General features: G+C 51.4%; 1 protein-coding gene across 6 annotated transcripts in view; it reads right to left on the bottom strand.

Annotated features, from left to right (window-relative positions):
- Positions 1–1,220: 1,220 nt before the first annotated feature.
- Positions 1,221–16,943, bottom strand: part of Septin8 (septin 8) — a 28,460-nt gene continuing 12,737 nt past the window's right edge. Inside the window, exons 2-10 of one of the 6 annotated variants that reach the window (XM_051168422.1) lie at positions 16,813–16,933; positions 14,644–14,839; positions 14,120–14,306; positions 12,897–13,058; positions 12,282–12,378; positions 11,690–11,858; positions 11,373–11,505; positions 11,004–11,194; positions 1,221–1,474 (exon numbers count right to left, since the gene is read on the bottom strand). In XM_051168422.1, the coding sequence (XP_051024379.1) occupies positions 1,312–1,474; positions 11,004–11,194; positions 11,373–11,505; positions 11,690–11,858; positions 12,282–12,378; positions 12,897–13,058; positions 14,120–14,306; positions 14,644–14,839; positions 16,813–16,933 (1,419 nt within the window). In that variant the 3' untranslated portion in view covers positions 1,221–1,311. Of the gene's footprint in view, positions 1,478–7,740; positions 8,431–8,453; positions 8,614–11,003; positions 11,195–11,372; positions 11,506–11,689; positions 11,859–12,281; positions 12,379–12,896; positions 13,059–14,119; positions 14,307–14,643; positions 14,840–16,812; positions 16,934–16,943 lie in introns of those variants that run through there. The other 5 variants (XM_051168423.1, XM_051168427.1, XM_051168424.1 and 2 more) reach the window with 5 other exon arrangements.

Genomic DNA, 16,943 nt, shown 5'->3' with positions numbered 1-16,943 from the left:
CTGAGGCTGAGCTGGCAGGCAGAAGGGGTCCGTGTGATGTGCATTCCTAGTGACTTGCCAGACAGGCAAGATGTGGTTTGGTTTTCCTTTCAGAAGTATTTTCAGTGGCAGGTCATTAGAAGACCAATCTAGTGTTTGTGGATGCCCCGGTCCCCGTGGATAAGAAAACAAAAGCTGCTGGGACATGATGTAAGGCTTCGGCCCTTTTTATTTTCTTTTTACAGTCAATTCCACATGTAATAAAAGACTTCATAATGCATTGTGGCTCTGGCTATACCCCGAGTGAGCTGCTGAGGGCGGGGCTGGCTAGTCGGACTTCACTTGGACCTCCACATGGAGACGGTCACTGGGTTTCTTCATTATAGTAAGCATGAGTTTGCAGAGTCCCCCTGAGACTCATCTGTGCCTTTGGAACAGCTGTTTACAACACAGAACAGGCAAGGCACAGGCGTGCAACACGTCCTTGCACATGCACCACGGCGAGGTGATTCACAAAGGCTCACAACATACGGAAGAGTGGGAAAAAAAAAACATTATCTTTATATCCCACCAGACTCTCACATCTAAAGGACTCAGAGTTCACTTGACAAGGACATTTGAACGGCACAATTATGGTCAGTTTCTCTCTTAAATACACACTGCAAAAATATTTAACTTTCCATTCTATGAATATTGTATATAAATATCTGTCTGCCTTTGCTATGCTTTACACACATTCACTTAGCTGTCTCTATTCACCTACACACAATCCTTATTGAGGCGTTAGACCGCACTGATCTGGCACTTAAAAAAAAAAATCAGATATCGGTTCATGTTGCTTTTAGTTGGGGGATGGGGGCCGTCCTTCAGGACGTGCTTGTTAGTAAGGCAAAATTATGCAAATGAGGAAATGTCATGGCATTTTGGTCTGTTAGGAAGCATGAAGGTTAAATCACTTAAAGCAGACTCATTATGGAAAACTGGTGCTGTTGACGAGGTTCCAGGTTTCTCCTCAGGTCAAGCGGTTACAGGTAACCTCCCTGCTCCCTTGAACAGTAGGTTCACACTTCTCAGAATCCAAACATGGCCTCAGAGTGACCAATGTCACAAATCAGATTGTCTGGGAATGAAAAGAGTTTGGGCCACACCGGATGCTCCCTGATTCTGGTCGGAAATCGGAAACCGTTTCCACTTTTGGTCACTGATATGTGAAAACTGGGGGCTAGGGGTTGGGAGTCGGGGGTGGAGCTCTAGTCTAACATTAAAAACCACGGTCTCCAGTTCCACACCCTGATGGTCCTGAGCTGGCCCCCACGTGGCAGAACTGCCGCCTCAGAGGAATCCTTCCCGCCACGTCGCATCCCTGACCAGGCAGCTGCAGCACTGTATGGCGGGCCACCAGCTACTGCAGTTCAAAGGTTCCACATTGGCTTTGGTCATCATCACCTTAGAGTTGGAGAGGCTCATGCCCGGCTGCTGTGCTCCTATATCTGATCTGCTAAAGAAAGCACAGGTAGACATCAACTTGGCCCTTCTAGCTGCCACGCTCTGTGCCGAAAGGGGCACCCACGACTCCTGTTGTTCCTTTATGAAGTCCGAAAGATGCACAATTGGCTATGGCAAAAGTCTGACCACAGGCCATGCTTTCTGTACATGGTCATGTGCCATGTTCCCCGGACCTTAAACTCACAGGGAAAGGTTTTTGGCAGTGAGGAATAAGAATTACATGCAGTCTATTGGCCATGAGGACAGGGAATGGGCAGAGGACTTGGGAGCTTAATATTGAGGATTATAATGAATAATATAAGAATAAATGAAGGATTATAGGCTTTCATTCTGTGTGAGTGTGCGGTGACGGGCAGAGGATGGAGGATGCCATGTCAGCAGCCTTCAGGGCAGATTAGGACGAAATGGTAGGTTACCGATAGTTACTGAGGTTGGGGATGGAGTTTCCTAGGATGGTAGAGTTAATGCTATGAAGCAGTGTACTTCAGTGTACCATGCGGGTAGTGCATCCGATTGTCACGCTGGCCCTTGGCCAGCACTCCTGGATCTGAGACGACACTCTGTGTTGACACGGGTCAGTGCTGAGCAGTGGCTGGGAGGCACTTGTGAAGGCACGCCTCAGAAGCTTGTGGTAAGCCTCCCACACAACCAACTCTATCTCACCTACCAGCCAGCCTCTCTGCCGCCATCCCAAGGCCTCCAGGGCCTGTGGGAACACACCGTGCTTGAACTGCCTAGACGTTCTTTGGCTTGACTAACTCAAAGCGAGACTGAGAGACGGCTTTACAGCAGGGGTTCTCAGCCTCCCTAATGCTGTGACCCTTTAACACAGTTTCTCATGTTGTGGTGACCCCCTCCCCCAAGCATAAGAAAAAAATTATTGCTACTTCATAACTGTAGTTTCACTACTGTTAGGAATCTAATCTAAGTATCTGATAAGCAGGATCTTATATGTGACCCCCGTGAAAAGGTTGGTTGACCCCTAAAGGAATCGAGAACCACAGGTTGAGAACCACTCTCTAGAAGACCCCATTCCTGGTGGGGGAAGCGGGGGAAGCTCCTCAGTCCTCAGAAGAAGTTAGGAGAGATCAGGACCAGCAGAGGTGAGGTGGCCTGAAGCTGTGACCCTTCCTTTCATCTGTCCCCTGGAGGCCAGGAAGTTAGGGAGAAGGATGCTCTTATTTCTTCTTCCCCACCAAGGGATGCTTCTGTCTCTTGGAGCTGGCATAGAGCTATCATAAGCCTTCCTTGGCCTGAAGGATGGGGCTGGTCCTCAGGCTTTTTTCATTTTCTGAGACAGAGTCTCACTACGTGGTCAGAGCTGGCTCAGAACTAAGAGAGGTCCACCTGCCTCTGCATGCACAGTATTGGGATAAAAGGTGTGCACAGACCAATTCTTGCTGTTCCACCTGCCAAGCCTGCCTAGGTCCTTCCATCCTCTTAGACTTGTTTCCCCAGGACAGGAGTGGCACCTCAGTCCCCACTGCCCTGCCCCCTCTAAAAGATGGGAAATCTCTCTGGACCCCAGTATCCCACTGTGGGGGTGACTTATGCCTTCTCCTAAGGTCCAGATCAGAGAGCAGCACATTTCCCCTGTGGACTACGAAGCCCCCCAGTTCCCTCATCCAGAGGACTTCATGCTAAGGATGCGTCTGTGACACGAATGGAGGGGATGCGAAGTCCCATGCTGCCAGGAGAAGGGGACTTGCATGATGGCAGGGAAGAAGCCAGCTGCCTCTCTGAAGCCATCCTCAACGCTGTTGGAGTCCAGCTGGCATCTTCGCTGTGTCAGTCTTCAAGTTGGGGGCTTGAGTGACTAGGCCGTAATTTTAGAGGTGGTCTGTGAAGTTTTATTGCTGCGAATGGATCTTTTATGAAGGTGCTAAGTCATGAGGTGGAGATGGGGGTTCAGTATAGTCTGTGGCCAGATGCTCACTGTGTGGCTGGAGACCAGTCAGGCCACATTGTGAGGCCAGGGTACCATTTTGCTTATGGAAGCACACACGTGTGTGTGTGTGTGTGTGTGTGTGTGTGTGTGTGTGTGTGTGTGTGTGTGTGTGTGTGTGTGTGTTTGTGTAGGTAGAGATCCACTTGTGGGAGGTGGGAGTTCGCGCCTTCCACTTCATGGGTCTTGGGGACTGAACTCAGGTCGGCAGGCTTAGCAGCAAGCACCTTTACCTGATGAGTCATTTCACCAGCCAGCCTCATCCTCATTATTTTTTATTTGTTTTTTTTTTTTTTTTTTCGAGACAGGGTTTCTCAGTGTAGCCTTGGCTGTCCTGGACTCACTTTGTAGACCAGGCTGGCCCCGAACTCACAGAGACCCACCTGCCTCTGCCTCCCAGACTGCTGGGATTACAGGCGTGTGCCACCACCACCCGGCTCATCCTCATTATTTTGAGCCCATGTCTCATTGCAGCCCAGCCTGATCTCAAACCTAAAAATCCTACTGCTTCAAGCACATGGCACCACACCTGGCTGTTAGGGGTTTCTGTAAAAATACACTGTAAATGATTTCCAGTGCTGCTGGAGATCTACTTTCCATTAAAAGAATTCTGTCCATCTCCCACCAGTCATATAGCCTGGACCCCTATCCCCTGGATCCTGTCAATGGCCATCATCCAGGTAGGACCTGGGGACAAGGGTAGGGAGGTAATAGTTGCCAGAAATGTGGCATTCAGATGTTTGCAGTTACCTATAGCAGACAGGTAAGGTAGACATGCCGACTGGCCTCTTGCTGCTCCATTCACGTGGGAGTGGACCCTGTGTGGCCGGGATGGGAGTTAATCTCAAAGGCTCACATCAGTGAGTACCTTGTGGCACTGGGTGTATGCTGCATAGCACCTGGGCCTGTAATCAGGTGGCTATAAAATGTCCCCATGCTGACCCTATTCTCAAGCCCATGGAGAAAGAGGGAGGTCCTGAGAGCCCCGTACCAGAGTGAGGATGTGGCCTGCTGCTCTGGATGTCTACAAGTGTAATAAACTCTTTTTGCTTTGTTTTGTTCTTTGAGACAGAGTTTCTCTATGCAGCCCTGGCTATCCTGGAACTAGCTCTGTAGACTAAGCTGGCCTCAAATTTACAGAGATCCACCCGCCTCTGCCTCCTGGATGCCGGGATTAAAGGCTTGTACCACCACTGCCGGGCTACAAATGAAATAACGTTTTTTGAGCAGCTAACACTTCCGCTGCCAATATACCACTGTGCATTGTGAAAAGGCCAAGACTGCATCAAGGACCTGGGGGTCTGTTCTCCTGTCCCTTTTAGTTTTGATTAGGAACTCAACATACAAACGGGAATCCCTATGGCTGGCTAATATAAACACAGTCCACCTTCCTTCTGTCCCCACACGGAAAGACCAGGGACTAGTGAAGGGCTGAGGCCACAGGAAACGGAGATGACGCCAACCACCAGTCCACCCTTCCTCAGCCACACATTTCCATCTCCTAGGCTTCCGACCTCCACAAAGCCATCTCAGGCCCACGGCCCCCCATCATCACACTGTACTTTAGCAGTGGCTACCTTTCCACTCTTCCCCCTGTTATCCTGCTAGCATGTCAAGCTTAGCATAGGAATTAAGGGTACCAACAAGCAACACTCAAATCCCAGCTCTTCCGATTGTTTCCTGTGTTGCCTTGGGTAACGATGAAACCTCTCTGGGACTTCCTCTATAAAGTGGGGACAATAAGAGAGTACTTAGTCATAGGATGGTGAGGACTACAGAGGTTAGAGGATGTCATTGCAAGAGCTGAGAACACATAAGCCAGCGGACCCAAGCCAAGCTTCCTCAATAACCTCGAGGGCAGGGTATGCTTTCTCCTGGTCTCAGACCCTGTAACTCTTCAAGAGCCACAGACGGCTGTTTCTCTTTCCTGCGACTCCTCCAGCCCACCCGCATTCACAGGTGCCTGCGGCGGCGGCATTTGCCAGGCAGTGGAGCTCGGTCAGGACATCTGCCTCCACAAAGGTCACAGCAGAAGCAGGTTGCATTATCGCCACAGCTACAGGATATTAATAGGCTAGAAGGGACTCGAATCAGAAAAGCCACTGCCCAAAAAATGACACCATTAAAAAGCTCAAAATAAATGCAAAATTTAATGAAAAACAAATGAGTACAAAGTGGATGCAAAGGAACAGAAACAAGTCAACGGATGGAGGAGTAAATGGATTAACAACTGAAGTTTTAGAGATGCATGGTAACGTAACAGACGAGCAAGCTGGCTTTCCTGGGCCTCTTACCCAGCAGGAGCCCCAAACAAGGGGAATCCACACAAACACACATGAACATATGCAAGGTCAGTTTACACAGTGACAAGGTGCCAGGATTCAGGTCCCCCAGCATGAGGGAGAACACACACCCTAGTTGGCCTGGGATACATCTGCTTGAATGGCTGTTGGCTTGGTTTTCTTTCTTAGGGCTAGGCAGAGAACCTTGTACCCAGTCATGCTAGGCATGTTCTCTAGCCATGAGTCCCATGCCTAGCATTTCTTTTCGTTTCATTTTGACATGGCCTTGAGCTTTTGATTCTCCTGTCTCAGCTTCCCGAGTGCCTAGCGGTCTGACACGATTAGGTATCTTCTCTCTCAAAAGTCCAGGTTTGGCCCATAGCTTACACAGTGATTCTACCACAAAACAAAACGACTAAAGGAGACACAACAGTAAATGTCAACATGATCATGTGGCAGTCCCTGTGGAGCTAACAGATGACAGGGGAAAATCAGGAGTAAATCCCAACTGTACATGGGGATCACATTCCCCCAAGTGGCAAGCTTCATGTCTTTCTTGTACCCCAGGATTAATTTAACCTCAGCTAAAGAAAACAAAATGCCACACGGCAGAAGAGCTTGCCACAGATGGCAGGCTCCACTGGGGGACTTCTTAGACCCTCGAAAATGCAAGTGGGGTCTCCCCAGGGATGCTGGTTAAGTGTTGGGCCAAAGGTGGGCACTGACCACAACAGCCCTCAGCATGCCCATGCTTGGTGACCTGCAAGGGACAGAGTCCCTGGCCTGGACTATGAGTCAGCAATCCGGTTTTGGTATACCAGTGGGCCTGCTGGGTCAAAGGTCAGGCTTCGACCTAAGTGAATATGCCATCTGTCAGATCTACACATCCCCTAAGAGGTGCCACTGGCCTGCAGTTCACCTCTGCCTCACACACCAAAGTCCAGCATTGGTTCCGCCATGACCAGAGGCAGATCAGCTTTGACGCCCATGAAGCTTCCAAGGCCTGAACCTAACTATAGATTCTTAAAGTGTCCAGCCTTGCAGCCAGGATCCACCCGGGTCATGGAGGAGTTATCCTCAGGGCATCAACATAGCCTATTGTCCTGTTGTGGGGAGCCTCTCACAGGTACAAGTGGCCTTTGGGGAGTCGTGCCTCAGTGGACTCAACAACAGCCTTCCCCTCCAGCTCACTCTGAATGAACCATCACATCAGAAGAACAGAAGAAGCCAGACTGGTGAGAAGTGAAGCAGGCCTGACAGAAAGGCGGAAGTGGTGGTGGGGAGGGAGATGAGGTGAAAAGCTGAATGCAGCATCAATCAGTGCAGGTCCCCTCGGTTCTCAGTGAGGGGCCCTCTGGGGGATCAGCTCCTCAGAATGAAGTACATCTTTCTGGGGCATCCAGAGCCCAGCCTGGTGCTGCACCCAACACTAAGGACATTTTCAACCCTGAGGCCCGAAAACCACCAGGAACGGAGCAAAATGGGATGTTTTTCAGTACTTTCTGTGTTTTTATTTGGTTTTTGAGACGGGGCCTCATGTAGCCCAAGCTGGCTTCTACCTCACTATGCAATTGAGGCCGGCCTCTGGCTTTTTACCTGGCAAGCGCCTGCACCACAGGCCTGCACCTGTCACACCTGGCAGCCACTTTCTGAAAGTGTCCACCTGGAAAGTATAGCTGGAGGGCAAGTTCTTAGTCACTAGCTTTTGTTTTTCCTCTCTCTCTCTCTCCTTCCCCCCCCCCCCCAGACTGTCCTAATGCTTCAGACACCTTTATTTCCGGGCCCTGTGACTTGGGCCAGAAAAGAAATAACAAGGACATTGACGGGACAGCCTCCTCCCCAGTCTGATTGGGCGTAAGAGGCTGCTTTGGAGTCAAATACTTAACACACGTGCACTTGGTCCCTGTCACAGGTAGCACCTCTAGGGCAGAGACAAGGGCTTGGCTGTTGTTCCATTTACATTCACAGTAAAAACGCCGGGCGTGGGCTCGTTTCGGGGTCCACTTCTGTCCATAAAGAAGTCCCAAACACTGTCACAATAGGAACTTTATTTCCCACTTCTCCCTATATATTATAGGGATGCTTTCTATGTAAGAAGGCTTAGAGATCTTTTTAGTTTAAAAAAAAAAAAATAATCAGGGAATCTGTGTTACTTATGAAAATAACAGGAGAGATAGATATTATTTGTCTTTACACTGGTGCCAACATAAAAATTTAGAACTGTTTAAAAAGTTATTGAAATTAAGCTCTCTAGGTTAGAAAAATTAAAATGGAGAGGAACCAGGCGAATTCTGCAGCATGTGTATACCAGACCACAGGCCACGCCTAGGGCACCACATGAGTCGCCGGATTGACGTTGAGTAATTAGGCCTGGGGCCATCACTAGAGTGGCACATAACTGCTCCATCAAGGAATAGTGACACTGTAAATGGAAGACCAGCCACCGGCTCTGGAAAAAATAAACCTTGTCAGTTTTGGATTCCAGCATTCATGGCTTTGACGCATTTGCATAGAGAAGGGGTAGGCAGCGGCCAGGCCCAGGCAGCCTGGGGCCAGCCGGTGGGGACAAGGCAAGGCTGTAAACACTGGAGTCTGTACCGGCTCCCAGTCCATCCTCACACCATGTTATGGGAGAAGGGTCACAAGGTGTAACTCAAGCAACTTAACACATGAAAGTCTAAAGTCCGCTCTTGACATGTAAGTCTGTGCGTGCTTTAACTGAAAAATAAAAATAAAACAAACAAAACAAAAATAGACACATTAAAAGATACGCAGACCAAATCAAACAGAAGCAAAAGACAGCAAGGTGGACACTGGGAAAGGGCAGTCAGTTTGGCATTTGTGATGAGCAAAGCAGGGAATTCGCTTCAGTTTGTGGCGTCCCGGGCTGAGGGTCAAAATCTGATTGGGAAGTAATTTCGCAAAAATTGATTAAAATTTAAAGATTGAGTACAAACCAGCCAAAGCCATTTAACGAAATAAATGGCCATGAAAAATACACACTCCCCAGATGCATGCCTGGCCCACCCTACCCCACTGGACCAGTGCAAGAGGGAGGGGAGTCCTAGACCCCTGGACCCCAACTCTAGCTCCAGAGGTGCAGAGTCCTCTCTCTCAGGGCCAAACTGACTGAAGCCAGCCAGCAGGAAGGGCTGGTCTTCCAGGCCCAGATCTGGAAAACAATATCCCAGGACAAGCCTCCACTTAAAACTGTGTCTGTCCCTCCACTGCCCTGTAGTCTTTCTTTCCTGTGTCTCTCTCTCTCTCTTTCTCTCCAGGGTCCTTGCTATGTAGGCTAGACTAGTCTAGCAACTCATTACATAGCCCAGGTTGGCCTCAAAAATTAAGAGCATTTGCCTCCCCAGTACTGGGAACACAGGCATGTGCTACCACGCCTAGCTGGCCCTGGGTCTTCTCCCAGTTTCTCATGTGGAGACACTGACTACCAACCTCTACTGTCTTAAGGTAGCCTGGGCCAAGCTGGCAGAGAGCAGGGCAAAGTGGCTTTGAATATACAGACTCTGTTCTCCTCAGAAGGAGGCGCATTTCTGAGCTGCCAGCTTAAAGCCCACCATGGTTGCACCTCACCCATCACACTCACCAGCCAAGGGCTAGATGTGGGACCAGGGCTGAAAGCAACCGTAAAGTTCTCCTGGCTGAGGGGAGCTGGGGTTGGGGTCCTCCCTGGGAATAGGCAGCTGGGATGGACTGCCAGGCGTCGAGATGGGAAAGACTACAGAAAGGGAGGAAAGCCTATCCCAAGGCAGAGAGCAAGCCTCGGGAATCACCATGTGCATCTAGTCTTGAGTGCTTTGTCTGCCTGAGGGAGAAGACTCTAAGTTTGAGGCAGGAGAGTAACTGTGTGTGTATGTGTATGTGTGTGTGTGTGTGTGTGTGTGTGTGTGTGATCATGTGATTGCTTGTGTGCCCAGGGCCATGGCTAACAACCCACTGTGTGGCCCTGACCACTAGACTCTACTGCCTCCAAGAATGGAAGGCCTGGGTGAGTGTATCCTGAAGCAATACAAGGGAAGACAGGAGTGCAGGAACAAGGGTGAGGCTGCATGGACCTGCTTTGCTTATTTTATGGGTTGGCAAGAAAACAAGGAGACCAAATACAGGCCAAGGGCCAGGGAAACTGAGGCAGAAGCAAACACCATGGCACCATGTGGCCCATGTCTCCGAATGAAGTAGCCTGGGAGCCACTGGAGACAGGGAATCAGACTCCATGCGAAGGGACTGTGCAGAATGCCAATATGGCTAGCGGTGTAGAGCAGCGGTAGAGAACTTATCTAGCATATGCGAGGTCCTGGGTTCAACCCCCAGAACCACAATAACAATTAATAATAATAATAATAACAACAACAACAACAATAACAACAACAATAATAGCTTTTTTGAAAGGCAAAAAAAAAAGGAGGCAGCAGGGGCCAGTCGGGGTAAGAGTAAGCAAAGAAAATGCTAAGGAACCGTGACTAGAAGTCCTTTGTCTGTGGAGTTGACACACCTGGGAAGAGCCTCCTTGCCATCTGTCACTCTCTACAGGACCTGCTCCAGCCCCTACAAGAGGAGCAACCCTGGAGCCCTGCCAGGAGCTGCCATGCTTTCTGCCCTGCAGGCCTTCCAAAGTAGCTGGTAGAGATGACAGTGACCGGGGCAGTGCTGACTGGCCTGCTGCTCTGAGTCACCTCCTGTTTTATGAGTCCCTGTTGTTCCGGGTCACCATCTACCAGCCAATGAGTTTCTCAAGCCCAGCTGGCCTCAGGGGGCCTAGGCAGCACGTGCCGCAGCTGCTCAGGCAGGAGCTCAGGGTCTTTTGGAATCTGGCAGGAAATGCGGACAGTGTCGAGTTCGTCCCTCTGCTGGGCTGACAGACTTGCCTCAGTCTCCTCTAGCTATACCTGCTTGGCTGTTCCCTGCCACTCACTGCCCATGTGACTCAGCCTCCTTCACTGCTACAGCAGTGATGAGCCCCCAGGTGCTGAGGATGCTGTGGGAGAATGAAGGAGGGAGGGAGGAGAGGAGAGGAGAGAGAGAGCAAAGGTGAGAGGATGAGTGTAGGGCTCGGGGCTGGATGGAGAGTAAACAGCTGCAAGAGTGAGAGAGATCCAGATGGTGAGACCATGGAGAGCACACGTGCAAGAGCGAGATGGAGGTGCAAGACACAGCTAGAGAGCAAGTGAGGAGGTGAGGGCAAACTACAGTGAGGGTGAGGGTGAGTGAGCGAGACGGATGGAGAAGTGGAGAGCCCAGGGGTACGGAGCCAACCCAAGGAGGGAGCTGCCACTTACTTCTTCTTGTCCTTGTCTTTCCTCAGGGGCTGCTGTGAAGTGGCGTGCATGGCCTGAGACAGCAGAGCCTCCATGGCTGCCTTCCTGCAGTTGAAGGCATTGGTCTCCTCCTCCAGCTCCCGACGCTTCTCCTCTACCTTGCGCTTCTCCTCCTGGTGGATGCGCTTCAGGTGCTCAAACTTCTCATGGAGCTGTGGGCGGGGGGGGGGGGGGGAGGGGGGGGTGAGGTGGAGGGGGGCGGTAAGGAAGGCACGCGGGTATGTGCAGAATAGTAGCCCCTCACCTGCACAGCAGCCAGCCAGCCGGCTGCCATTTCCTCTCCACAGCGACCCCGCCCCCAGCGACCCCGCCCCCAGGCCCAGCACACACCTCCCGTTCCTTTTCCTTCAGCTCTAACTCTGTCTCCTTCACTTTGTTGACGAACATCTGTCTCATCTCTTCCTCCTTCCTCTGCAGCTCGCTCAGGAACTCCTTCCTCTTTGCCTCGTATGTCTCCTGGAGGCTGTGGAGACCCAAAGGAGAGAACAAAGGTAGAACTGAGGCTGTCAGAGCAATGAACTCAGGTAGACGCTGGGGGCAAGAGGCTGCGGGGCTCCCACCAGCTTCTGCCTTCGGGCTCACAAGGCCTGAGAGAGCAAGTGCTGGCCCGGCAGGAGGGGCTGAGGCAGCGCAGCGCAGACTATCACCTGAAGGGCTGGCTGTCACCATCACTGTCCTGGAAGCCCATCTCCTCCAGCTTGCAGCGTCGGTAGAGCTCGTAGTGCCGACTGTGGGTCTGCTCGCGCAGGTCCTCCATGTTCACCCGGATCAACATCTCCCGCAGCTTCACGAAGTCACAGTGATTCTCGTTCTCCACTGGAAAAAGCAGGGGTGTGGGAGGAGGCATGAGACAGGCATGCAGAGAGCTGGGGGAGCAACAGGGCAGTAGTTGGGTACCTTGGTGGCTCCAAAGCATCATGAGGCAGGTATGCAGATGGGCATGGGATGGTAAGCCAAAGGGGCCTTCCTTGGTGGTACCACAGAGCAAAGAAAACATGCAGATGGCAGAGGGTACAGCAGGACAGTGGTTGGGTGCCCCATGGCTCCACAGCATGAGGTAGGCATGGACACAGACAGAGGAGCAGCAGGAGAGTGGCCAGGTGCCTCAGGGAGCTCCACGAGTGAAGTGGTCATGCAGGTGAGGGGAGGGATAGCAGGATGGTGGCTGAAGGCCTCAGCTGGCAGGACAAGAGACTGAGCCAAAGCCCCAGGTGAGGGAAGCACTTGTCCCACACTCACCCTGCACCACTCCCCAGGGGTACTGCCGTGCTCGAACTAGCTTGTTGCCCACTTTCACCTCCTCTGTGCTGCCCACCACGGCAAAAGGCAGGTGTGCCTGAAAAGGGGCCCAGTTATATATGTGAGCACTGTGCTGGAACCAGGGGATAGGCTCTCTCACTACCCCTGTACTCTAGGGGCCGGCTATCAGCCTTTACAAGGCTCTGGAGACACGGGGTCACTTCCCATCTCTCTCAGAAAACTGTTCACAATTCCAGCCTGGGTGTTCCTGTATGTGGCATGGTCTTCTCGGGGCCAACAGGGCTTTCTGACAAAGACTATAAGCTTGGTCCCTTTCAGATTCCCAACCCCTGGCCATGCATCCACTCGCTTCTTCAGGCATCACATTCTCACCCTGAGTCTAGAACTGGTGACACTCAGATCTAGGGGACCCTTGGTGCAAACCTACTACTATCCAAGTCCTTTAGTCCCGTGCCCACAGAATTCAGGCCTGACAGGCATGTGATTCTACCTATCCGTGCTGGAGATGTTAGGGATAGTGTACTGGAAGCGGGGTCCCCAAGGGCACGTCCCAGGTTGGTGTCTCCAAGGCCTGAGGCCCTGCCCTACACTCACATTCATGACCGCGTTAATCTCAGCAACAGCTTCGTCGTCAGTGGGGAACTGGTAGATCTGGACCCCGTTGCTGACCAGCTCACCCATGATCTTGATCTTGAACTTGTGGAGCTCGCTCTTGGAGATGGTGTCAGCCTTGGCAATGATGGGAATTATGTTCACCTGTGAAGGCCAGGGGAGGGGGCAGCCGATGGATTGGTCGGTCTAGTAACGGTCACGGACTGTGGACAAGCTCACAAGGAGCAAAACCAGGAAGACAGCTGCTGCCATGAGCAGTGCCAGCCCAAACCCAGCCACCTGTGGCCACCGTGATGCTTCTCACAGTCCCTGCTCCCCACCATAAGTATCCAGCCCCCCCCCCCCCCCACCAGCTTGGTCACCCTGGGCATACTCAACTTGGACCCAGGATACTCTGAAGGTCTTAAGTAGCTTGGGGCCTGACAGAAACAGTAGTGTGACCAAGCCACCCACTAAACAGGGAAGATGACCCAAGAGTGGCAGCTATGGAAAGGGCCTTGAGCTCTCCCAGGCCAAGGTCATCCCATTTTTTCATGGTGACATTCCAACTCCTGAGATGGAAAGACAGTCACAAGGGCCATGAGATAACTACAAGGGGCATGTATCCTCCAACACTTCCTGACAGCCCAAGAAACTGCCCTCTACCCTCAGTCACAGTCCAATTCTGAGTGGTCATTCTCTTCCCCTACTGAGCTCAGAAGAGAGCCAAGGGGCGGCCATGTCAGAAAGGAAGGAAGTGAAGGGAGGAGCTAGAGACTAAGCACTGAGCCGGAAGGGGAACACTCTGGCCAGAGGGTCAGCAGGAGGAGGTAGGCAGTTTACAATGAACAAAAAGCAAGGCTCCAAAGCCAGGTGCAGTGGCGCACGCCTGTAATCTCAGCACTCTGGAGGCAGAGGCAGGTTGGTCTCTGTGAGTTTGAGGTCAGCCTGGTCTACAAAGTGAGTCCAGGACAGCCAAGGCTACACAGAGAAACCCTGTCTTGGGGAAAACAAAAAACAACAACAATAAAAAAAAACCCAAGGCTCCAAATGAGAGGGAACCGCTTGGGGCCTACGCGGAACGGGGCTCTGAAAAGTCCAGTGAGGACCACTTAAAGCCAAGACTCCAGAGAGGATCAAGCTGTCCACAGGATGGCCAAATGTGGTCTCCACACCTCCTTCCAGAGAAAGGCGGCAGAGGTCAGGTGACAAGAAGGGGCGTGTACCTTGCTGTCCAGTTTCTTCATGGTCACCAGATCCAGGGATTTCAGGGAGTGCCCAGTGGGTGTGATGAAGTAGAGGCAAACGTGGATCCTCGTGTCATGATAGTCAAAGAGGGAACGGCGGATCTTCAACTCCTCCTGGAGATAGTTTTCAAACTGCGCGTCGATGTAATCAACTATGGGCCTGTAACTACAGACAGCTTCATCACCTGGGAGGCAGACACTGGCTGCAGCAAGGGTAGCCCAGAGCCCAAGGCAGGCTATCCCCACTCGCCTCCCTGGGAGCAGCTTCGCCCTATGTGGTATAGGAGGCTGGTTGACCCCTTCTCCTATAGCCTCTCAGAGGAGAACTGGTCTGCTAATGGCCCAAGACCTCGGCCCTTCCTCAGCAGCCTTCCTAGGTCACCTTAGGGCTATATGTATGGGGTGGCTTGAAGCAGGAAGGGCTTGGGAAGTTTTAGGACAGGGGTCAACCAGAGCAAAGTGGACCAGGCTAGGTGGGGGCCCCCGCCCTTCCCGCCTCTTGCCTGTCGTCCTTGTTGATCTGGTCCCCAAAGCCCACAGCATCCACGATGGTCAGTTTGAGATGAACGTTACTCTCTTGGAGGTCGTAGGTCTGAGGCCGCAGGCGAACACACTCTTCGTGGTGACTAGCTTCCTCCGTCTCAAAGGTTGTGTTGAAGAGTGTGTTCATTAGCGTGGACTTGCCAATCCCAGTCTCCCCTGGTGAGTGGGACCAGCAGGGTGAGAAGTGAATAGCAAAGGCTAGAACCAGGGCTGGCTCTAGCTGGCAGCTAGGGGAGGCGAGGCTCAAAAAGAAGGGAAGCCTCCCACTCCGTTCCTCACTGTCCCATCCTTGGTGGCCTCAGAAATGTGGGGGTTTGGATTGTCGCTCCATTGTAGAGTACTTGCCTGGCATATATAAGGCCCTGGGGTTCCATCCCAGCACTCCCTACCCCCCCAAAAAAAACCCCAAAATCAAACAGGTCTGTGGTCTGTGAGATGGCTCAGAGGGTAAAGACACTGGCTGCCAAGCCTGGCAACCTAAGTTTGATCGCCCGGGGCCCATACAGCAGGAGAGAACTGATCCCTCAACTTCCACTATCATGTGTTCCCTCAAATAAAATGAATTTTAAAAGGAGGGGAAGAAAGAGAAAGTAAAAAAAGAAGCTGGGCAGTGGCACACGCCTTTAATCCCAGCACTCGGGGAGGCAGAGGCAGATTGCTGTGAGTTTGAGGCCAGCCTGGTCTATAAATCAAGTCTAGGACAGTCAAGGCTACACAGAGAAACCCTGTCTTAAAAAGCCAAAAAAGAAAAAAAGAAAAAAAAAATCAGAAGAAAGAGTCATAAAGGAGGCCTTTGATGTAAGACATGGCTGAGCAAGGCATGTGACATTTCCAGGGAGTGGGGGGAAAGGCAGCACCAGGCTATGGAGATGCCCCTGGATGCTGGCTTCAAAAGGACCTACTGACGAAACACACAGCCTGTCCTGGCATCATCCTTCTTAGGCCAAGGCAGTCATGGGTCCACAGAATGGAGTCTGAAACCATTGGTAGCCGGTCCCTGGAGTCTGGGCAGCCTCAGCTCCATGCAGTCTCCTTCCCAAGGAACACCTACAGAGGGCCTTACAGTCTTTGTGCCTCAGACACTTGGAGCCCCGCTCCTGCCCCAGCAGGTTCTATTCCAAAGTGAACTAGAGATTTAGCCTGAGATCTGGAGGCAGAGCATGGTCTGGGCCACCACTGTATCCTTGTCACACAGTAAGAAGGAGAGAATTTTGGGTTTCTTGTTTGTTTGTTTGGTTTGGTTTTGGTTTTTGAGACAGGGTTTCTTTGTGTAGTCCTGGCTGTCCTGGACTTGCTTTGTAGACCAGGTTGGCCTCGAACTCACAGAGACCCACCTGCCTCTGCCTCCTGAGTGCTGGGATTAAATGCATGTGCCACCATGCCTGGTGAGAGGATTTATTTTTATTTATGTGTGTGTATACCTACGTGTATGTGTATCTATCAAAGCCAGAAAGAGGGTGTCAGGTTCCTTGACACTTGATCTATAGGAAGTTGTGAGCCACTTGACATCAGAACTGGGAGGGCTAGCCCTCTGGAAGAACAATTCCTAACCACTGAACTCCAACCATGTGAAAAGTATTTCAAATTTCTTTTATTTTTTTAATAATTTTTACTTTATTTTATCTTATGGGTATGGGTATTTTGCCTGCACACACTGATATGTGCACTACATGCGTGCTGTGTGCAATGGATCCCCTGGAACTGGAGTTACAGAGAGGTGTGAGCTGCCATGTGGGTGCTGGGAATTGAACCTGGGTCCTCTAGAGAAGCAGGCCTTACTCTTAACCACTGAGCCATCTCTCCAGCTCTGAAAAAAATGTTTTTAAATAAATGAATGAAATGTGAATCTCAGGGTGAATGACTGTGAATCTTTATGATAAAGAACCATTTTTAGTGCTTAGACAGCACGGTCACGGGCCCACTTCTGTTTCCTCTTTGTGGCAATTCTGAGTCAGATCCTGGCTCTAGCCCTGTTCTTCTTGACCCTGGCAGAGGCAGGACCAAAGCCTGAACTGAAGATCCCCCTCTGCCTGGGAACCCATTAGCCCCAGCTTGACAGGTGGCCAGCACAGCAGAGCACTGTCTCCGAGAAGTCTCATCCATCCTCTGCTGATGGCCAGGCTACTTACCCACACAGAGAATGTTGAAGCTGAAGCCCTGAGTGACCGACTTGCTGACCAGCTGGTCAGGGAGGCTGTCGAACCCCACATGGCCGCCCAGGGACAGGCTCCGCGGCTCAGACTCTGCGTTCTGCCAAGAA

The sequence above is a fragment of the Acomys russatus genome, chromosome 25, assembly GCF_903995435.1.
Source record: "Acomys russatus chromosome 25, mAcoRus1.1, whole genome shotgun sequence".
Classification (NCBI taxonomy): Eukaryota; Metazoa; Chordata; class Mammalia; order Rodentia; family Muridae; genus Acomys; species Acomys russatus.
Note: the sequence above shows the minus strand (reverse complement) of the source record. Positions and strands in the feature narration are given on the sequence as shown.